The 23,755-nt window shown below is 45.1% G+C and overlaps 1 protein-coding gene across 1 annotated transcript in view; it reads right to left on the reverse strand.

Moving 5' to 3' along the window:
- Positions 1-23,755, reverse strand: part of TRRAP (transformation/transcription domain associated protein) — a 118,782-nt gene that overhangs the window by 28,451 nt on the left and 66,576 nt on the right. Inside the window, 10 exon segments of the mRNA XM_081337953.1 lie at positions 358-583; positions 8,594-8,855; positions 9,765-9,964; positions 11,694-11,784; positions 13,010-13,174; positions 13,780-13,981; positions 16,436-16,536; positions 16,788-17,053; positions 17,777-17,972; positions 19,518-19,709. Coding sequence (XP_081194079.1) covers positions 358-583; positions 8,594-8,855; positions 9,765-9,964; positions 11,694-11,784; positions 13,010-13,174; positions 13,780-13,981; positions 16,436-16,536; positions 16,788-17,053; positions 17,777-17,972; positions 19,518-19,709 — 1,901 coding nt within the window.

Genomic DNA, 23,755 nt, shown 5'->3' on the forward strand with positions numbered 1-23,755 from the left:
AGCACCAAGGACCCCAGAGGCTTCCTCTTGCTCTTCCTTCTCCTTCCCTTTCTCCTCCCTCTTCCACTCCGCAAAAACCCCACTCACCCCCTTCTAATACTGACCGTGTTACATAGTTGGGTAATGAGATGTCTGCTAGAAAACAACCCAGCTCAGAGAGCACCCAAGGACCCCCACGGTTCAAATCCTGAGCTACAAAGATCCTCTTTTTTATCAGCGTCTTCTACCACCTTGCTTTCAAAGCCACGGCTTGAAAAGATTTCCCACGAATCCCGTGAAAAAAGAAAACTCGGGATGGCGATATCCAGGATTAACAAGAGTACAATCAAGTTCTCCATTTTACTCGCCTTCCCTTACCGGGCAATTTTGATGTAGTAGTGTGTGGGTTTTGGCATAAGAAATTCTCCTGGAATTTCCACTTCAGCAGTCTGAGCAGAGAAGTTGCTAAGAAAACGGCATTTTTCCTCGATGAGAAAAAATTTGGGCAGCTGTTTGGTCTTGGCCTCCAGGATTTTGATCCACTTCTTCAGTTTCGAAATGAGATTGTGGAGTTTCATGGAGCCCGGCACGCTGAAGTCGAAATCTAGAAGAGAGAAGGGGAGGAAAAAAAGAAGAAAAAAAAAGAAAAACCGTTTGTTAAAAACTTGGACGGAAAGCATTTAAGGCAGGGGTCTTCAAACTTGGCCCTTTTATGACTTGTGGACTTCAACTCCCAGAATTCCTCAGCCAGACATGCTGGCTGAGGAATTCTGGAAGTTGAAGTCCACAAGTCATAAAAGGGCCAAGTTTGAAGACCCCTGATTTAAGGTATTTGCGATGCAGACTCCGTAAGTTTCATTTCCAGAATTTGGTTTCCCTCGCCTTGGGTGTCGCAACGAAAAGGGTAAGAAAACGTGAACACAACCCCCCAAACAAGAACATCATACATCTTCAGAGGTGTAAGAAATCTGGGAAAGAAGTAGCTTTCTCACCAAATGTTTTTAACGGCTGTACGATTTCGGTATTGACTTCACTGTTCTGAATCTTGGTATTTTGCTAAAAAGTAGCTTAGTGCCCTGACTGCTTGCTGGAGCGGAAAAGCAGAGTATAAATCAGACGCAATCGAGTTGTTCCAGCTTTACCATTTTTCGGGACTTTATCCTCTAACCCAGGGGTAGGCAACCTCGGCTCTTTTATGACTCATGGACTTCAACTCCCAGAATTCCTGAGCCAGCTTGGCTGGCTCAGGAATTCTGGGAGTTGAAGTCCATGAGTCATAAAAGAGCCGAGGTTGCCTACCCCTGCTCTAACCCAAGGTTTAAAATAAGACAAGCCACAGTGACTTAGGATGGTCTGTTCCGACTTACACAAGAGTCAAAACGGAATACGAACGAAATAGGCTTCGTGTGCCCCTCTTTTGACATTTTGTGGGTGTTGCTTGCTGCTGGGGTTGCCCTACTTTTAAAAGGAAAAAAAATCTAAATATTTCGTTCTGTGTTAACTGGATAAAAGTAGCTAGACAGCTCCCTCATGGGTCAACTTTCAAAAAGGTTAACTTTTGATGTGCGGTAAATCAAAGGCAATTTCATTTGTAGAACGAAATATTGCCCTACAGAAACATATTATCATTTTTTTTGGGGGGGGAGGGAAATAGGCCTAACATTCAGGTTTGTTTAGAGGAAATCAAATCTCATTCATTTGTTCATTCAACCTGTGGGCTGCCCAATTAATACAGACTCGTAGCAGTTTTGAAAACGTAAAGAAAGAAAGAAAGAAAGAAAGAAAGAAAGAAAGAAAGAAAGAAAGAAAGAAAGAAAGAAAGAAAGAAAGAAAGAAAGAAAGAAAGAAAGAAAGAAAGAAAGAAAGGAAGGAAGGAAGGAAGGAAGGAAGGAAGGAAGGAAGGAAGGAAGGAAGGAAGGAAGGAAGGAGGGAGGGAGGGAGGGAGGGAGGGAGGGAGGGAGGAAGGAAAAGAAAAGAAAGAAAGAAAGAAAGAAAGAAAGGAAGGAAGGAAGGAAGGAAGGAAGGAAGGAAGGAAGGAAGGAAGGAAAAAGAAAGAAAGAAAGAAAGAAAGGACGGAAGGAAGGAAGGAAGGAAGGAAGGAAGGAAGGAAGGAAGGAAGGAAGAAAGAAAGAAAGAAAGAAAGAAAGAAAGAAAGAAAGAAAGAAAGAAAGAAAGAAAGAAAGAAAGAAAGAAAGAAAGAAAGAAAGAAAGAAAGAAAGAAAAAGAAAATAAACTATCCATAACAGTCAAATCAGGACAATAGCAATAGATGAGTTGGTGGTGGCATGGCAATTATCTGGCCTAACGACAGAGTTGCCAATATCTGCCTTTCAAGTTTTTTGACAGCACGTATATTTTCTGGCATTTTCATAGACTGTTCCTCAACAGCAATTGACAAGCAGTGACACTGGATAATTTTAATCTCCTCCTCCTCCTCCTCCCCCACCCTAATATTATTTTCATGGCGTGTCTCGCACTTTGTATTCCATTTGTCCCTCAATGTCTGTTTTTTATTACCCCGCAATCATATTTAATAACGTGTGATGCTGTCTTATTAGTCGCTTTACTGTTTAACCGCTTTGGAAGGGTTCTATAAAATTTAATTGGAAGAGGAATCCGAGGATGGGGAAGGATTGGCTTCGGTATCTTTCAAGTATTTTTCTTCCAGATCCGCCTGCTGTGTTGAAGTAACGACTGAGTAACTGCTGACTGGGATGTGTTAAGCTCCAGGTTAACCCAAACGGAAATCTTTTATTTCCCAGGGCCATCCTATAAAAAGGGTCCAGTGAGTGACTGCAAAGGGAACGCTCCTTAAAGAGAAATGTATATTTAATAAAAGGCAAGCATCTTCTATCTGGCATTCTCCTCCTCCTCTTTCTGCCTCTCCTCCTTCTCCTCCTCCTCCTCTTTCTGCCTCTGCCCCTCCTGCTGCTTCTCCTCCTCCTTCTGATTCTCTTCTTCCTCCTCCTCTTTCTGCCTCTCCTCCTCCTCCTCCTGATTCCACTCCTCCTTCTGCTCCTCCTGCTCCTCCTGCTTCTCCTCCTCCTCCTTTCTGCCTCTCCTCCTCCTCCTCCTTCTGATTCCGCTCCTCCTTCTGCTCCTCCTCCTCCTCCTGCTTCTCCTCCTCCTCCTCCTTTCTGCCTCTCCTCCTCCTGATTCCACTCCTCCTTCTGCTCCTCCTCCTGCTTTTCTTCCTTTTCCTTCTGCTCCTCCTCCTCCTGCCCCTCCTCCTCCTCTTCCTTCTCCTGCTCCTCTTTCTGCCTCTGCCTCCTGCTGCTTCTCCTCCTCCTTCTGATTCTGCTCCTCCTTCTGCTTCTTCTTCCTCCTCCTCTTTCTGCCTCTCCTCCTCCTCCTCCTCCTCCTCCTCTTTCTGCCTCTCCTCCTCCTCCTCCTGATTCCGCTCCTTCTGCTCCTGCTCCTCCTGCTTCTCCTCCTCCTCTTTCTGCCTCTCCTCCTCCTCTTCCTCCTGATTCCGCTCCTCCTTCTGCTCCTCCTCCTCCTGCTTCTTTTCCTCCTCCTTTTCCTTCTGCTCTTCCTCCTCCTCCTTTCTGCTCCTCCTCCTTCTGCTTCTCCTCCTCCTCCTCCTCCTCCCTTCCTCCTCCTGTATTACTCAAAAACAAGACATTAAAAAGAGTTGCTAAGCAGCATCCAGCAGCCGATTTTCCCTCTTTTCAAATTCCAGTCTTATAATCCCTTCAGGAGGGACGAAGACAGACGGTCAGCACGTCACCAAGTTTTCAGTACATCTCCCACCCGCCTCCCCCACCCCCAGCCTTCCAAACTGCAGAATGACAACCACATGCCGTGTTTCCCCGTGCGATGCCCTCTGAAGGTGCTTGACAATCTCCTCCATCATCCCCAGCCGGCCCAGAGGGGACCGAAGACTGAAACAGGCTGCCATCTCAAAACTAAAATTCTTCAGCCCTGCTTCGAAGCATGACACATACATCAAAATAACCCAATCATTTTTGCTCGGGGGTGGTGGTGGTGGTGGAGGGAATTAAATAAATAAAAAGAGGGCCTGTGCCATTTTGAGGCGGATTCATCTCATCTCTATGGAACAGCCTTCTCATTTAATGCTGGCCGTACCTGAGACAGGTGAGGCACCAAAGCGATGCACGCTCTCTCTCCCCATTTATCCACATCTATCTATCTATTTATCTATCTATTGATCCATCTCTCTCTCCCCATTTATTTTTTTATTTTTATTTTTATTCCATTTATATCCCGCCCTTCTCCAAAGACTCAGGGCAGCTTACAAGCTTAGCAGTAGCCTTCCACATCTATCTATCTATCTATCTATCTATCTATCTATCTATCTATCTATCTATCCATCCATCCATCCATTGATCCATCTCTCTCTTCCCATTTATCCACATCTATCTATCTATCTATCCATTGATCCATCTCTCTCTCCCCATTTATCATATCTATCTATCTATCTATTGATCCATCTCTCTCTCCCCATTTATCCACATCTATCTATCTATCTATCTATCTATCTATCTATCTATCTATCTATCTATCTATCTATCTATCTATCCATTGATCCATCTCTCTCCCCATTTATCCACATCTATCTATTGATCCATCTCTCTCCCCCCATTTATCCACATCTACCTACCTACCTACCTATCTATCCATCTATCTATCCATCCATTGATCCATCTCTCTCCCCATTTATCCATTATCTATCATCTATCTATCTATCTATCTATCTATCTATCTATCTATCTATCTATCTATCTATCCATCTATCGATCCATCTCTCTCTCCCCATTTATCCACATCTATCTATCTATCTACGGTATCTATCTATCTATCTATCTATCTATCTATCTATCTATCTATCTATCTATTGATCCATCTCTCTCCCCCCATTTATCCACATCTACCTACCTACCTACCTATCTATCCATCTATCCATCCATTGATCCATCTCTCTCCCCATTTATCCATTATCTATCATCTATCTATCTATCTATCTATCTATCTATCTATCTATCTATCTATCATCTATCTATCTATCTATCTATCTATCTATCTATCTATCTATCTATCTATCTATCTATCTATCCATCTCTCTCTCCCCATTTATCCACATCTATCTATCTATCTATCTATCTATCTATCTATCTATCTATCTATCTATCTATCTCTATCTATTGATCCACCTCTCTCCCTCCCTCCGTCTCTCTCTCTCTCTCTCTCCCCCTCTCTCTCTCTCTCCCTCTCTCTCTCGGGTTTTGCGTGGCACCAATCCATTTATTCACTTAGATTTATGTTCTCGTTTTCGATCGGAGGACTGTCAAGCTGGTGGATAATGCATTGTAATGCTCAACACGCTTGTGCCTTGCGCAACACATCTACCAAGAGGCCACTGATCCAAAAACACATTTTGCAGGATGCCCGTTGAGAACGAGATGGATGGCTCGCATTCATCTTGCCATAGATTTATTGTACCAAACACTTCCCTTTTTTTTCCCCTCTCTCAGAAAAGAAAAAGAAAAGTGCCCCAAATCTTGGGTCGATGATGAAGGTTAGGAACAGGGGGGGGAAAAAACCACCCTCAACTTTTAATTCCAAGTCTACCCTCTAGCGAACAACTGGAGAAAACGGCTTGGCAGACGGGTGAGAAAGACGCAACGTGCCGTTCCGTGTTTGGTAATTTCGGCTACCTGAAGCGCAGAAATATGTCCCCCAACGGGGAAGTAGGACTTCTTTGCCAACAATGTGCAAAATCGGAAGGGGGGGGGACGGGGGAGAAATCAGCAGTACTGTTGTTGTTGTTTTTAAGCACGCCATTCTTGGCACAGAACGGATTCGTTTTTCCTCGACTGAAAACGCGTACTTTAATTCGCTTTTGTCTTCTTCCGGGTTCTTGTTTCGGCTTTGCGAGGCCGGATGAGAATGGTGAGAGACGACACAATTAATTAGGTGCCTTTTGTTCTAACGACATCCAGACTATCTATCTATCTATCTATCTATCTATCTATCTATCTATCTATCTATCTATTTATTCATTCATTCATTTATTTACTTATTTTTAAAAAGGCAAAAGATTGCCTTTTTTTTCAGCCGCATGAATGGCGCGAGCCGCAGTTGTCCGTTCTGCCGGCGTCTTAATGAGCTTAGAAATCAAATCTCTTTCGGCATCAATCCGAAATGCAATCTTTGTTACCTGAGGTGGGTTGAAGGGCTTCGGATGGAACAAAAACAGGACAAACTGGTTGAGGGAAAAGTACATTTTGGATTCAGCTCTCAAAACGTTGGATAACGGACGGGTGGATGAAGAGCTTTTGTGCTGGGAGGAAAAAAAGAAACTGCGGGGGGGGGGGTGTTCCTCCACTCTGAGCCCCAAATTTCGGTTGCTAAGCGGGGCAGTTAGAATAGAATAGAAACAAAATAAAATGCAGAATAGAATAGAATGCATAATGGAATGGAATGGAATGGAATGGAATGGAATGGAATGGAATGGAATGGAATGGAATAGAATAGAATAGAATAGAATAGAATAGAATAGAATAGAATAGAATAGAATAGAATAGAATAGAATAGAATAGAATAGAATAGAATAGAATAGAATAGAATAGAATAGAATAGAATAGAATATGGAAAATAGAATATGGAAAATAGAATAGAATAGAATAGAATAGAATAGAATAGAATAGAATAGAATAGAATAGAATAGAATAGAATAGAATAGAATAGAATAGAATAGAATAGAATAGAATAGAATAGAATAGAATAGAATAGAATAGAATATGGAAAATAGAATATGGAAAATAGAATAGAATAGAATAGAATAGAATAGAATAGAATAGAATAGAATAGAATAGAATAGAATAGAATAGAATAGAATAGAATAGAATAGAATAGAATAGAATAGAATAGAATAGAATAGAATAGAATATGGAAAATAGAATATGGAAAATAGAATAGAATAGAATAGAATAGAATAGAATAGAATAGAATAGAATAGAATAGAATAGAATAGAATAGAATAGAATAGAATAGAATAGAATAGAATAGAATAGAATAGAATAGAATAGAATAGAATAGAATAGAATAGAATAATAGAATAGAATAGGGGAAGGGAAGGGAAGGGAAGGGAAGGGAAGGGAAGGGAAGGGAAGGGAAGAGAAGAGAAGAGAAGAGAAGAGAAGAGAAGAGAAGAGAAGAGAAGAGAAGAGAAGAGAAGAGAAGAGAAGAGAAGAGGAGTAGAATAGAATAGAGAATAGAATAGAGAACAGAGTAGAAAATATAGAGAATAGAGAAAGAGAAGAGAAGAGAAGAGAAGAGAAGAGAAGAGAAGAGAAGAGAAGAGAAGAGAAGAGAAAATAGAATTGAATATAGAGAAGATAGAGAATAGAGAATAGAGTAGAATAGAATAGAATAGAATAGAATAGAATAGAATAGAATAGAATAGAATAGAATAGAATAGAATAGAATAGAATAGAATAGAATAGAATAGAATAGAATAGGTAACGTCATCAGTGCTACAAAGGAATGGAGTTTGCAGGAAGGAGGAGGAGGAGGAGGAGGAGGAGGAGGAGGAGGAGGAGGAGGAGGAGGAGGGGAAGGACTGTGGAGTCCTTGGTGTCCCTGAGCTTGGCGGTTTTCTTGCAGACATTTCATGATCCAACTAGGTAACACCATCAGTGCTACAATGGAGTGGAGTCTGCTCTCTGTTCATATACAAATTGGCTTGCCCTTTCAGTACTAAATTAATACTAGACTCAAGAATCAAGAAGTAAACAGTACCCCAATCAGGGTCCTATCAACTCAGAGACACAATCAAACCAAAAAACAGCCCAGTCGAGGAACTACCAAGAACATTCCCACAGGGCAGTGACTTTTTCAGTGTTCTTGTAACCTCGAACAGTCAGCCGGGGACTATCTGTACAATTGGCGCAAAGACATTATAAACCCGGAAATCCTGATCAGCTGCAGAACAGTACGGTGATTAAAATGCCGTTAATCCAGCAGCAGGGATAGGCTTCGTCCCGTTTCACATTAATCAAAAGTTTTATTTTCTGCGAAACGAATTAAAATTCCACCACGCCAAACCTCAAGCCCACTGACCGACTTAATGGCAGTCACTTCCGCTCCATCTTTCCACATTAATTCAAGGTCCAACTTTTAACAGATTACGGCGATCTCGTCGTGGGCTAAGCAAAATGGCTATTTTCATCTTAATGAGTCAGGCCTTGTCATAATTGAAAAACAAAATATTTTGACTCCAGGGAAGATATTAGAAAGAGGCTTTTCGTTATTGTCCCTCGGAAAAAAAGGATCCTTCCACCATCCTGATGGCTTCCAAGAATTCTATTTCAGAAATTTAAGGAGATCTGCCTCTCTGGACAGTTTCCCCCACCCCAAACCCCAAACCACACAACTACACCAAGTCCCAAAATTGTGTCTACGGTATTTGGAAATGTGAAAAAATACACGTTTTAAACGAACAAGCAAACTTAACAGATACGAACTGCCTAAAGATTGTGTCCTCTTTCACATTTCTTTAAAAGGATGTAAGGGTTGAGAATCGCGACAAACACCACCACCACCCCCCAAAAAAAACCCTCAATTCCCGCTCCACCTAGAAGTAACTCACCGGTCGTGAATTGCCCCTTCAGTTTCTGAAAGACGGGATCCTGAGCTGTGGCCTGGGCCCTCCTGGCTAGGGATTCGGAAGCCGCACTGGAAAACATGGTGGAGACGTTGGAGACGTTCTCCAGGCCCACTCCGAAGGTGCTGACCAGCTTCTTGACAAAATTCAGGGTGTGGGGTGTGATTTTGGCATCGGAAACAGCCCCGCTCTTCTCAAAGGCCACCGAGTAGCACTTGGCCAGGCCTTGCTGAAGTTGTCGGAGCACCTAACGGTGGGGAAAGGTCAGAGAGAGAGAGAGGGAGGGAGGGAGGGAGAGGGACAGAGAGAGGGAAGGAGAGGGAGGGAGGGACAGAGAGGTGGAGACAAAGGGAGAGAGGAGAGGGAGGGAAGGAGACAGGGAGGGAGAGGGACAGAGAGAAAGGGAGAGAAAGGGAGAGAGAGGGAGGGAAGGAGAGAGAGGGACAGAGAGGAAGGGAGAGAGGGAGAGAGAGGGAGGGAAGGAGAGAGAGAGACGGAGACAGACAAAGGGAGGGGGGACAGAGAGGGAGAGGAGAGGGGGAGGGAGGGAGGGAGAGGGAGAGGGAGGGAGGGACAGAGAGAGGGGGAGAAAGGGAGAGGAGAGGGAGGGAAGGAGAGAGAGGGACAGAGAGGAAGAGAGAATGGGAGAGAGGGAGGAGAGATAGGGAGGGAAGGAGAGAGAGAGATGGAGACAGACAAAGGGAGGGGGGACAGAGAGGGAGAGAGGGAGAGGGAGGGAGGGACAGAGAGGGGGAGACAAAGGAAGAGAGGAGAGGGAGGGAAGGAGAGAGAGGGAGAGAGGAGAGAGAGGAAGAGAAGGAGAGAGAGAGACAGAGACAGACAGAGAAAGGGAGAGAGAGAGAGGAGAGAGGGGGACAGAGGGACAGAGAGGGAGAGAGAAAGAGAGTGAGTTGTGTAATGAAAATACGAAACAAACCCACAGCACAATATTGCAAGAGGTCAAAACAGAACCACAGGTAGCCAAAAATCCAATAAAACGAGGACCCAGACTGATGGTATATAAGCGGTATATAAGTCTAAGTGTTATTGCTATTCTCATTTCACGTTCATCAAAAATCTTATTTCCTGCAAAATGAATTCAGCCCCCGCAAGTCCAAACCTCAAGCCCATCGCCCTGGTTTAAGGGCCGCCCTACCTCCTCGTGCCAATTTTCTCGGAACCAGACCATCTGATCCACAATCCCCTCCAGAGACGAGAGGAGCGTTGGGTGCAACTCCCGTTGCATGTGCATGATACGGCTGCATCGCCACATCGGGGCCGTCGCCCGGATCGGTCCGGGGTCCGACGCAGAATGAGACTGGCTTCCCACGGAACTCGGCTGCTGCTGCCCGGAATCTTTGGTGGGGGAAGATGGGAAGGAGAAGGTGTCAGCCCTTCAAGTAAGCCAAGCTGGGAAACTTCTGGAACTCTATTGTTATAGGGCAGGGGTAGGCAACCTTGGCTTTTTTATGACTCGTGGACTTCAACTCCCAGAATTCCTGAGCCAGCCACGCTGAGGGGAAAGAGAGAGGTTTCCAAGCTGAGCCATGTTGGCTCAGGAATTCTGGGAGTTGGAGTCCACGAGTCATAAAAGAGCCACGGTTGCCTACCCCTGGCCTAGGCCGCTTTATGACTCGTGGACTTCAACTCCCAGAATTCCTGAGCCAGCCACGCTGAGGGGAAAGGGAGAGGTTTCCAAGCTGAGCCATGCTGGCTCAGGAATTCTGGGAGTTGAAGTCCACGAGTCATAAAAGAGCCACGGTTGCCTACCCCTGGCCTAGGCCGCTTTATGACTCGTGGACTTCAACTCCCAGAATTCCTGAGCCAGCCACGCTGAGGGGAAAGGGAGAGGTTTCCAAGCTGAGCCATGCTGGCTCAGGAATTCTGGGAGTTGAAGTCCACGAGTCATAAAAGAGCCACGGTTGCCTACCCCTGGCCTAGGCCGCTTTATGACTCGTGGACTTCAACTCCCAGAATTCCTGAGCCAGCCACGCTGAGGGGAAAGGGAGAGGTTTCCAAGCTGAGCCATGCTGGCTCAGGAATTCTGGGAGTTGAAGTCCACGAGTCATAAAAGAGCCACGGTTGCCTACCCCTGGCCTAGGCCGCTTTATGACTCGTGGACTTCAACTCCCAGACTTCCTGAGCCAGCCACGCTGAGGGGAAAGGGAGAGGTTTCCAAGCTGAGCCATGCTGGCTCAGGAATTCTGAGAGTTGAAGTCCATGAGTCATAAAAGAGCCAAGGTGGCCTACCCCTGATATAGGGTATAATATGCGAAGAGGGCATCTGCCCAGCGGTTAAGATGCTGGGCTGTCGATCAGAAGATTGGCAGTTCAAGACCCAAGGGCTAGCACTGATGATGTTACCTAGTTTGGTAATGAAATGTCTGTGACAAAACCGACGAGATTAGAGAGCGCCAAGGATCCCACAGTCCTCCTCTTCCTCCTCCATTCCTCCTCCTGCCCCCCTCCCATCCACCTTTTGTCAGCAAAGCCCCCCCCCCTCCCTTCTAGCACTGATGATGTTCCTTAATTTGGTAATGAAACGTCTGCAAGAAAACCACCCAGCTCAGAGATCACCAAGCCCCAGAAAATGAAAGCCCGACCGTGGTTGCAATTTTACAACGGCTCAATTCTAGCCATCATCCAAAAAAAAAAAGTGTCATTAAAACAGCAATTAAAGAGTTCAACGAGGACCATCCATCCGATCCCGGTCTTCAATTAGGAAAGGAGGCTAACGAAGGACCTGCCGCTCTTTCCAGCCACAGGAGGCTATTAAGTAACTCAATTTTTCCCTGACCTACCAGCCAGGTTGTAAATGTGTTTTAACCTACTTTTTTAATGTGTTTTAACTTATTGTAAGAGTTGTGGGCATTTTGTTTAATCTTTTTTAATTTTTGTATTTTGTCTTTTAACATATACTGCCCTGTTCACCGCCCTGAGTCCTTCGGGAGAAGGGCGGTATACAAATAAAATTAATAATAATAATAATAATAATAATAATAATAATAATAATAATAATAATAATAATAATAATAATAATAATAATAATAAAAACAACGCGGCCACGTTCCCCCCCCACGCTTACCACTTTTGTAGCGCTCCCGTTGTTCTATCTTCAATGTCAAATAGAGGGTTCGGATGGGGAAGTAAACCGCCTGGGGGTAGACACGTCCCACCTAGTGCGTGAGAAAGCAGCGCCCGTTAAAAATGCAAAGGCCGTCTCCAAAGTATCGTGATGCAGCAATCTGCCCACTGATTCATGTCTAGCTCCCGACTCCGTGAAATCAATTAATAATGATTTATACAGAGGGGAGTGTGAGAGAGAGAGGGGGGGGAAGGGAGGGGCCGGCGGAGACCCTAGCTTCATCTCAAAACAAAGGTTCTGATGAGGGTGGCAGAGAAGATTTTATACACATCTGAAACCTGATTTGCCTGCTGTCGCCAAAGAGAGGCGCACACAAGCTTTCACGAGAGAATCAGCCGGAAAAAGTTCCATCGGGGGTGTAAATCTAAAAGCCATTTTTTGCAACCGTCACAAGTCTGGGTGTTCCCCTTCCCCCAAAATTGTTCAACGCCCCGCAAAAATTCAAAGAATCATAGGGGCTGGAAGGGACCTTGCAGGTTGTCTAGTCTGACCCTCCCCCTTGCCCAAGACAGGAGACCTTATTCCATCTTGGATAAAGGCTTGTCCAATCTTTTCTCAAGAACCTCCAGCAATGGAACATCCACACCTCCGGCAGGTAAGCTGGCCCATCGATTTAATCCAGGGGTCTTCAAGCCTGGCCCTTTTACGACTTGTGGACTTCAACTTCCCAGAATTCCTCAGCCAGGCCTGTCGTAAAAGGGCCAAGCTTGAAGACCCCTGGATTAATCATCCTGATTGTCAGGAAATGGTCCCTTATTTCCAAGATGGATAGCCCTCTGAGGAACTTCCACCGAATAACTTCCACGGAATAACAAGTTGGAAGGAATCTCGGAGGTCTTCCAATCCAGGGGGGGGGGTCCCCAACCCCGGGGCTGTGGCCTAATACCGGGCCGTGAGCCTTTCTGAAGCGGGCTGCAGAAATGGCGGGTGGGCGAGCGGGTGGGCGTGCGTGCTCCTTTTGCACGAGTGGCAGGCCTGCAAATGGTGCACATGCACACGCGCCACGCATGTGCAACCCTCCCGTCTCCCCTCCCCCTCCAGCCGACCCCTGCTCAAGGGAAGCGACCAAGCTCCATCTTGCGCAATCTTTTCTCGAACACCTCCAGCGATGGGGCACCCGCAACTCCGGCAGGCAAGCCTGTTCCACTGATTCAGCGTTCTCCCCATTGAGAAATTCCTCCTTCGTTCCCGGGCGCCCACCGTTCTAGAACGGGATCCCTCCAACGGCGCCTTCTCCGCTTCCTACATTCCCCTACCTGGCTGATGAGGTTCAAGAGGAGTTTTCCTTCTGATCCAACCAAGCAGGTTAAGAGCTGGGGGATCCAAGCCAGCCACTGGATGGGCGGGACGCCAATGCAATACTTGTCCACCGCATCGGCCAGCGTGTTCTTGTCGTCATCAAAGCTCAGGAGCCAAAGGACCTAGAATCGTCAAAATCACGAGAGCTGGATGGGACCTTAGAGGTCTTGTAATCTCACCCCCCCCCACCCAAGGGAAGAAACCTTATTCCTGTGGTGGCGAACCTATGGCACAGGTGCCACAGGTGGCACGCAGAACCCTCTCTGTGGGCACGCGCGCTATCACCCCAGTCCTAGGCCTTCAGCTGGGTTTTATAAAACCTTTTCGCTTTAGGCTTCCGCCGCCATGTGCAAAAAAAAAAAAAAGGTTCAATCAATCAATTTCAACTTCTGGCAGGAAAAAAAAAGATCTCACAAAGTTGGAATTGATGGATTGAACTTTTTAGTCCCCCCCCCCCAGTTTGCTGTTACCACGCCCACCCAATGGGCCATGCCCACCCGGCACCCGACGATACCTAAGTGGGTTTTGGGTTGCAGTTTGGGCACTCCGTCTCCAAAAGGTTCGCCATCACTGCCTTATTCCATCTTGCACAAATGGTTCTCCCATCTTTTCTGGGAACCCTCCAGAGATGGAGCGCCCACAACTCCGGGACTCAAGCACATTGCGAAATAAGAAGTAAAAGGTTGCTGTTTTTTGTTTGTTTTTTTTTTCAAAAGAAAAGACTCACCTTGGCTAAATACTTCCTGGATTTGCTTTCGTTCTGGTGCCGGCAGGCGTGGAGGTAGCAGGTGAGGGCGGAGACGCCGAGGTGCAGTTGGCGCTCCTTGACAAAGATGTTTTCCAGGTAATCCCCCCACATGGCCCAGGCCTTCACTAGCACATCGTGCATCTGAACCGCCGCTGAGAATGCCTTGTTGGCTTCTTCAGACCTGGGGAGACCACGGGAGGGAAGGTTACTTGCTGTGCATTAAGTCGACAATGCCGAGAGGACAAGGAGGGGACTGGGTCAGTTTTAGTAGCCAAGCAAAGGTTGCGTTTTCACCACACGGAGAAGACAAGGATGGAACTGAGAATAGAACAGAATAGAGTAGAATAGAGTAGAATAATGGAATGGAATGGAATAGGATAGAATAGGATGGAACGGAATGGAACGGAATGGAACAGAACACAACAGAACAGAATAGAATAGAATGTGGAGTTAATGGAATGGAATGGAATGGAATGGAATGGAATGGAATGGAATAGAATAGAATAGAATAGAATAGAATAGAATAGAATAGAATAGAATAGAATAGAATAGAATAGAATAGAATAGAATAGAATAGAATAGAATAGAATAGAATAGAATAGAATAGAATAGAATAGAAAATATGGAATGGAATGGAATGGAATGGAATGGAATGGAATGGAATGGAATGGAATGGAATGGAATAGAATAGAATAGAATAGAATAGAATAGAATAGAATAGAATAGAATAGAATAGAATAGAATAGAATAGAATAGAATAGAATAGAATAGAATAGAATAGAAAATATGGAATGGAATGGAATGGAATGGAATGGAATGGAATGGAATGGAATAGAATAGAATAGAATAGAATAGAATAGAATAGAATAGAATAGAATAGAATAGAATAGAATAGAATAGAAAATATGGAATGGAATGGAATGGAATGGAATGGAATGGAATGGAATGGAATGGAATGGAATAGAATAGAATAGAATAGAATAGAATAGAATAGAATAGAATAGAATAGAATAGAATAGAATAGAATAGAATAGAATAGAATAGAATAGAATAGAATAGAATAGAATAGAATAGAATAGAATAGAATAGAAAATATGGAATGGAATGGAATGGAATGGAATGGAATGGAATGGAATGGAATGGAATAGAATAGAATAGAATAGAATAGAATAGAATAGAATAGAATAGAATAGAATAGAATAGAATAGAATAGAATAGAATAGAATAGAATAGAATAGAATAGAATAGCATAAGAAATAGAAATAGAATATAGAATAGTTTTATTTGGCCAAGTGTGATTAGACACACATGGAATTTGTCTCCCGTGCAGAAAAAAGGAAAAAAAAAGTGGAGGAGAGTGGGGGAAAAACATCACCAAATGCAAAATCACCCTGCGAAATAGCTTATTAAAGAGCTAATTAGCCTCGGTATTAACTCAGTTTCATCTTTTGCGTCTCCTCCTTTCCGGCTAACAGCTTTCAGCATCCCAGACTCTGCCAAGCCGTACAACTTATTCCCGAACGAGCTGATAAATGGCCGGCCACATTTCTCTTTTTGACGGCTAACAACTGGATTTGTCTTCCGAGCTGTTTGTTTCTTGTTTCTGCCTCCCCGTCTGGCCTTTTCGATCACAAACGCTTTTGATCACTCTTGAATCTCCCCCAATCTTTTCCCGCTGCTGCACGGCTGGCCAAACTCCCAATGAACTCTGGATCCCGGTCCTTCCACAGGCTAGCCAAGGATCACAACTCAATCTAGGTTTTAGTGGACATCTTGAAAATACAAAATAGTAAACACCATATCCCTGGCTCCGTGTACATAGTTTTTTTTCCCCTTTTCCTGCTTCTTCTTCTCTCTCTCTCTCTCTCTCTCTCATTCTCTCTCTCTCTCTCTCTCACTGTCATTTTTTTCTCTCATTCTCTCTCTCTCTCTCTCTTTCTCTCTCTCTCGTTCTCATTCATTCTCTCTCCCTCTCTCTCTTTTGACAAGAGAACAAGGTGAAGTCGTATTTGAAGATTCTTATCGTGCCCCAATCCTTGACATCTGAATTATTTAAGCCACACTTCCTCTGCAGAGGAAACGTCTTGAACATGGTCACGGAGTGGTTGAAAAAGAAAGAGGCTATTGCCCTTTTCTGTTCAACTAATGGGCCTTTTCCCCGATTTAAAACTCTCTTGCTTTCCCAAGGAGAGGATACGGATTGCTTCCACCCTGTGCGACCGCGAGACTAAGCAGCGTTGTTGTGGACACACAAGTGTAATTTATTTTTTCCCCTTCCGGTTTGAAAGACCTTTGTCATCAAGGACTGCAAAGAGCATCGTCTGCGCGTTCCAACTTTTCAAATTCTGAAAACTTGATAACAGTAGACCCTGAAATGTCTTGCAGCATGATTGTGAGGCCTCCTCAGGTTTTTTTTTTTTTAAAAAAAGGAAGGAGAGGGCAATGGGTGTGTCGAGAGCTGAGCTGGCTTTCTTCGAAAGTTCTTTTAATCCAGGGTTCTTCAAACTTGGCCCTTTTATGACTTGTGGACTTCAACTCCCAGAATTCCTCAGCCAGGCACCCCTGAATCCCTGTGTGTTGTTTACACACACTGTCAAGAGGTTAGTGCCACACTTCACCCGACATACATACATACTTGTTAATCTGTGCTAAAAACATCCCCTTCAACGCGTAGAATTCGGCAGTCATTTCCTTGGTGAAATACTTCAGGTTTGTGGATTCGATCACCTCCAGGCCCTATCGGAAAGATTTGGAAACAACAAGATTTGCAATATATCAATATATATCATATATCAATAAATATATAAATATATATATATATCTCAAAACGCGGAACTTCCCAGGAGACAATTCCTAGATACACTACCAAATACTGAAGAACCTTTGGACCAAGCTAAATACAGGCTGCGGAATTCTGGGAATTGAAGGCCACGCCTCTTAAAGCTGCCAAGGTTGAGAAAGCCCTATCTAGAAGATGGCTGCCATACCTGCATGCATTCATTTTTGCCCATCACCCCGGCGAGCTGGAGGTAGCATTTGACTTGCTGTCGAATCTTCTGGAAGCAGTCGACAATGGGCACCGTCGGTATGGTGTGAATGCGGCTCAGGATGTCCAAGGCCACGTTGACCAGGCCCTGTTTCCGAGCAATCTTGCCGTACTGGATAATGGCAGAGGCCGAGGCGTGAACGCCCAACATGGCGTTGTTCGAACTTGGATCGTGTTGAGCGCTGTTCTCGTAGGCGCTAACAATGGCTAGAAAAGTGGTAAGAGAGGAGTTTTAAGAGAGGGGGAAAAAATCGTGAAACCCAGAATGAATATGTCAAGAATGAAACTTTGGCAGCTACGTGCCTCTTTGTTTCACACTTGCCATTAACGGAGAAATAAAGCCTGAAACCTTTCCAAGGACACCACAGCAGGTGTGGAGGAGAAGCGGATGGTTCCCGTAACAAAGTGAAATTCTTTACAGAGACTTCGTGAGAGGGTGAGGGGTTTGGCCGGAGAGATTATTGTTTAATTCTATGAGATGGTGTCTGGGAACCGCGGAGTTAAAATTTTGCTTCGACAGGACCATGCCGTGTATTCCACAAAACAGTAAGATTTTCGGAAACGGAGTGAACCTGGTGATTTAGTTGGATCCTCGAGCTGGAAGTTGATGGAATATAAGCATCTACCGTGAGTCAGAATTGGTACCAGAATTCCCGTTGCTAAGCAAGAGGGCTATGGGAGCCACGCCCAATTTTATGAGCATTTTGGTGGTTAAGCAAGTCACTGCAGCTGTTCGGTGAATCACGTAGTCACTAAGCGAATCTGGTGTCCCCACTGACTTGGTCTGTTGAAAGCCGGCTGGAAAGATGGCAAACGGCGATCGTGGGATCCTGGGATGCTGCCGTGTTTTCTTTCAGCTTCCCGAACAGGCAGAGATGCCAAAACGCCTTAGGAAAACGATCCCCAGACCATCCAAGGAGAGGATCTCACCTTGATAATGATGCTGCCGCCACATGAAAATGCTGCTCCAATGAGACAGGTCGTCTGACACGATGGGCAGCCGGTTCCTCCAGGTCTTCACCACGGTTTTCATGTCGTGAAGGCTGTTGTTCCGCCCGAGGTTGGCTGGTTGCAACCCTGCATTGATTTGGGCAGCCTCCTGGAGTTCAATGATCTGCTGGGCAGCCTGGGGGGGGGGGTGTGAGGTAGAGCAAGAGCGGGAGCAAGAAGAGGAGGAGGAAAAGGAGGAAGAGGAAGGTGGGAAGAGAGGAGGAGGAAGAGGAAGAAGAGGAAGGGGAGAGTAAAGGAGGAAGAGGAGGGAAGAAGAGGAAAAGGAGGAAGAGGAAGGGGAAGGGGAGAGTAAAGAAGGAAGAGGAGGAGGAGGGAGGAAGAGGAAGAGAAGCAGGAGGCAGAGGAAGGAAAAAAAGAAGAGGAAGAGGAAAAAGAGGAAGTTCAACTTATTTATCATTGTATGTTCTATATTTTCTACCTTCTACATCCTATTTCCTTACTTCATACACATATTAATACATTTCAGTGCAGCTAGTCCTCAAGTTGCAACTATAACGGAGTCCGTCCATTAAGGCCGCAGGTCGAGGACTAACTTTACATACTACGCACAGAAATCAGCAATATTTCCCTCGCTGTTTCAAAGATGGAGAGAGAGAGAGAGAGAGAGAGAGAGAGAGAGAGAGAGAGAGAGAGAGAGAGAGAGAGAGAGAGAGAGAGAGAGATTCTACATAGCAGGGAGTTTTAAGTTCCAGCAGACATACGAACGCTGCTGGAATTTAAATCCCACAGAGACAGCAAACTGATATAAGCCATTTGCAGACCTCCTCCCAGAAAGATAACGCTTGTAGGAGCTATTCATCAACTAACTCAGGGAAGCGAACCCCAAAAAGTTAGGCTAGGCTTCTGGCACAATCTCTGGGAATAAAATAAATTAAGCCAACTGGCCTCCTTCTCCCACTCACCCGTAATTGCCATAGTATCAGCTCTCACAAGAGCTTCACCTTCTTCCTACCCCATTCATCACATAAATTTAATTTTCAAGCAGGTGCTTAATCACCCACTATCTGATCTAAAGGGGGGGAAGTAATTACTGCTGAGTAGCTTTATTGCCATGTTGCTAGCTTGTCATTCACAGCCCACCTAAGCAATCTAATAATGAGATGATGATTGAGGTCATCCACATCACTCTTGGCCGCCATTGGTCGAGCCAAAGTTGGTCGAATAAACCAACCATAAATTCGAAGAACCTACTCAGCTACAAATCAGAGTCTGCAAATTTCAGAAGCCCTGCTCCGTGTACGCTTCCTTCATCTGGTTAAGAGAAGGTTAATTATCCCAGAATAGCTTTTCCAAACATCAGGGGCAAAAATCCTCCATGTTTCATTATTCACTCTCGTTTTGTAGTTCAAGCAATAGCCTGACAAAGACTTGGTGCGGTGGAATGTGGTCTGGATTCCCAGGAGGGAGGGGCTGCATTCACAGAGAAGCCAGAGACAACGCAGCTTAGATAAGTCTGTGTATGAGAAAGAGGGCGAAGGCAGCTCCTCCTCAACAGTTCCCAGAGCCTACATTTTATGGAGCAAGTCGTCGGTTTTAGTCTGGCAAGATTCTGTCCACAGGTGAGGAACAATACAAGAGGCTGCTTAGAAGTCGCTTAGCATGTGTCGCATGGGTTTTGGGGTCTAACACTCGGGCATCTCCGGAGATCGGTCTGTCTTACCTGAAGAAGTGGGGTGTGGACGTGAGAAACGACCTGCGGAAGTCTTCGCCACTCTCGGATGGCCAACCCGCTGGCCATTTCCACCAGGCGCTCGATGAAATTCAGCTGCTGCTCGTCAGGGTGACAAATGGCCAAATATCCCCGATACATGTTGACTTTCCAGGCCATCTCTTTGGGGCAACTGAGCTCCACCTTGGGGCAAAAGAAGGGCATAGAGAAGGTGTGGGAAGCCAGGGAATTCCCAAGAAAAACACTCCCGCTGTCAACACTGCTAACGTCGGATTTTTTTTTGCATTGACAACAGATGGAGAGGCAGCCATTTTCTTCTCTTTGCTTTTAGAGTTAGATGATGCTGGGGAGCAGGGAGGAATGTGCCTGAGAGTCTAGCTAGACAGAATAACACTGCACCTAGTATGAGAACCAAGGTTATTGAAATAAGAGATGATAAAAGAATTGGCGGGCTGGAGATCTGGAGGGGAAGCCCGTGTTTCAAACCAATTGGGGAATGTGATTTATGACTGTTCACTGGAGGAGGGAATTGTGCTTTGATACTATGTGGTCAGGGGAGGGGAAGTGGAGCAGTGGGCTAATGCCTCCTTAAGTAACACCAGCTGCCTGCAATTAGTGCAGGTTCGCATCCCACCAGGCTCAAGGCTGACTCAGCCTTCCATCCTTCTGAGGTAGGTAAAATGAGGACCCAGATTGTTGGGGGCATTAAGCTGACTTTGTAATAATGCCGCTTGGGGGGGGGGAAGCCCTAATAAGCAGGCCTGTACATAGAATGAAGGCTATTGCTAAGCACATTGGTTTGTGCTTAAAATTGTAAGCCGCCCTGAGTCTTCGGAAAAGGGTGGGATATAAATGGGATTTTTAAAAAAAACCTCAGTTTTTGGCTTCGATTGTGTTAGTGCCAACGCTATGCTACTCAAATAAAGATTCTAAGATAAACAAGGCCTCGAAGTTCTTTGAAGAGTTTCATCTGTCGGAACCATGCCTTAACCACAACATCAAGCTGCCTCTCTCACCCTTGTTATAATGACTGATTCTTTGCTTTTAACTTCTTGCTGCTTGATTAAGACCCAGATTCCGCAAGCTCGTTTCTGCCTCTTTTAAGAGGAGACCAATGGCTTTCATACTGAAACCATCAAGAAACCCGGGTTTACAAGGATGCTCACATCTAACTAACCCATTTTCAAGACGGACAGCTGAATCACCCAGCACAAAACACCACCAGCTGAGAACAGCTTTCAACTGCAGATTAGTCCTCGACATCTCATTTAGCGACCGCTCAGTTACAACGGCACTGAAAAAAAGGGACTTACGACCGTTGCCGTGTCCCAAGCTCACGCGATCCCCCTTTTGCAACCTCCTGGCAAGCCAAGTCAACGGGGGAAGCCAGATTCCCGTAACAACCCGGGTTACTCGCGTACCCCCTGCCGTGTTTCACTTAACAACGGTGGCAAGAAAGGTTGTCCAACGGGGCACAGCCCACTTGACAGATGCCTCGCTTAACAACAGCAGTCTGGAGGCCCACTGTGGTCAAGTCGAGGGCATGACCTGTGCGTTAAATGACCTCCGGTGAAAGTCCATCGAGACAAACTAGCAGCATGAAGATAATTAGGCTTGCAAAATTGCATTTATGGGAAAAAAAATTAGGAAACAAGAACAAAATCCGAACAGCTTAATTTATACCCCAAATCTTTTCGGGGGGGGGGGGTTGTTCATCTTCCCCTCTGGAGTTCATTAGTAAAAGCTTCATGACTCAACACCTCTCATTCTCTCCCAGCCCATGGGGGGGGCGCTCCAAAACCTTGGTGTTTGTCACATCCTTTTAGCTCACAAGCCTACGCAAGGAGGAGCTGTCACAAATGATCTATTCACTTGGCTGCAATTCAAGGCCTCTTAGCCTACCTTGCAATTTATTCTTTACTGCACAGCTGCAGTCGAGGCGCACACAGACAAACACACACAAATCCAGCCCCGCCAAAATACACTTGTTATAAAATTATCTTCAGTTGTATCAAAAGGGTGAGAGGCAGAGAGAGAGAGAGAGAGAGAGAGAGAGTGTTCCTGTTCTTTAAGGGAAAATAAATATACTGCACCTTCGTTCTCTAATTGTGCGGAGGGGGGGGGAAGAGGCAACTTCCAGTTTCAAGGTAGCCTTTTCCTGATGAACCGGTTCCTTCACTGCTGAAGGACGCGGGTTTCTATTTCAATAAGAGGCGCAGGTTGCATCATTCTTATCATAAATCAGCCTGCCGTTTTATATTTTTTTTATTTCCCCCCCCAAACTTGCCCTCTCGCTAATTTATACATAAAATGCTGGGCTTGATCCAGCTAAAGAAATGATTGTAAGTCTAGGAGTTCTTGCAGTAAAGAAAGCCACCACTGACTTTAGTTCATGGAGATGACCATGAAGGTAGACATGGGGTGTCCTGGGGTGTTTTGGGGACTCTCCAAAATAGCCTCCAGACCTGGGATTCCTTCCTTCCTTCCTTCCTTCCTTTCCTTTCCTCCTTCCTTCCTTCCTCCCTCCCTCCCTTCCTTTCCTTTCCTCCTTCCTTGCTTCTCATTCACCCAATATTTTTCCTTTCCTCCCTCCCTTCCTTCCTTCTTTCCTTCCTTGCTTCTCATTCACCCAATATTTTTCCTTCCTTCCTTCTTCCTTCTCATTCACCCAATATTTTTCCTTCCTTCCTTCCTTCCTTCCTTCCTTCCTTCCTTCCTTCCTTCCTTCCTTCCTTGCTTCCTTCCTTCTCATTCACCCAATATTTTTCCTTTCCTCCCTCCCTTCCTTCCTTCCTTCCTTCCTTCTTTCCTTCCTTGCTTCTCATTCACCCAATATTTTTCCTTCCTTCTTCCTTCTCATTCACCCAATATTTTTCCTTCCTTCCTTCCTTCTTCCTTCCCATTCACCCAATATTTTCCTTCCTTCCTTCTTCCTTCTCATTCAACCAATATTTTTCCTTCCTTCCTTCCTTCCTTCCTTCCTTCCTTCCTTCCTTCCTTCCATCCACCCACCCATCAGAATAGAGCTGTTTCACTTAACAACAGAAATGTTGGGCTCAACAGTGGCCAAATGTGGAGGCCTACTTGTATAGGTATCACTTCACAGCACAACTGAGAACACAGGAGTATCCCTCTCCGACAACGGTGTGCAATGCCGCTAGCTTCTAATTTTTTTTGTTGTTCTTTTAGCGCCTCTAATGCTGCATCCATTTAACGTAAGTACCATTCAGCTTAAGGACGGGTTCCGCCGGGATCTTGGCAAAGCTCCTTGGATAGACTCACAATAAGAAGCTTCTTGAAATATACATTCGAGCAAACTACACAAAAAGGCTTCTTGTTTTGTTTTGTTTCTGTTTTAAAAAAGATGATTACCTCTGAAGTTCTCAAATATCTCAGCAGGCCTGAATTAGGGGTTTAGTGAAGGGAAGCCGTAGTCGAAAAATCAGCCTTTCTCTAGCAGTTACTTATCTCAAAATTCACCTGAACGGTTAGCGTGCAGAGTTGGGTTTAAGAGGCAAATAAGCACACACCACTCCAGTTGCGAGTGTGGAGATGAGACAGCAGGATGCGAGGATGCAACAGTGTGCAGTCTGGGACAAGCAGATCAAATATGTGCTTTGAGATATTGTCAACGTATGACCACAGCTGAGCCCAAATTTTCCATTGCTAAGCCAGACACTTGCATTTTGCTCCATTTTACGACCTTTCTTGCCCTACGCTAAGTGAATCACTGCAGTTGTTAAGTTAGCAACATGTTTTTAAGGGAATCTGGCTCCCCTACTGACTTGGCTTGCCAGAAGGACACAAAAAGGGATCGCACAACTCCCGGGATACAACCTACAACCGTCATAAATGTGAATCAGTTGCCAAGAGCTGAAGTTAGTTCATTAGATGAACTATTGTAAATAGAAAATTATCTGTATAGCCATCAGATGGCAGTGAAGAGTCACAGGAACTGCTAGCTGCCACCTAGGGGTGATGTTGGATTACTGCAGCCCAGATCTTAGTCCCAATATGGACCCACCGTCTGAAGCTGCCTCTTGGGACTGCCACCAGAAATAGCCACAGGAAAAAGAAACTATGGTTTGCCTTGCACACAGAAACAAACATGGTCTTTTATGTTATCGTACATCCTGGCTTGTGATCCAATAAAAGCAGCTGTTCAATCCCATTTTGATTTTAAGCAAGAATTTTCTGAAAGGGAGCAAGGGTTGAGAGCTAGGAAGTTG

The sequence above is a fragment of the Vipera berus genome, assembly GCF_964194415.1.
Source record: "Vipera berus genome assembly, chromosome: 13".
Classification (NCBI taxonomy): domain Eukaryota; kingdom Metazoa; phylum Chordata; class Lepidosauria; order Squamata; family Viperidae; genus Vipera; species Vipera berus.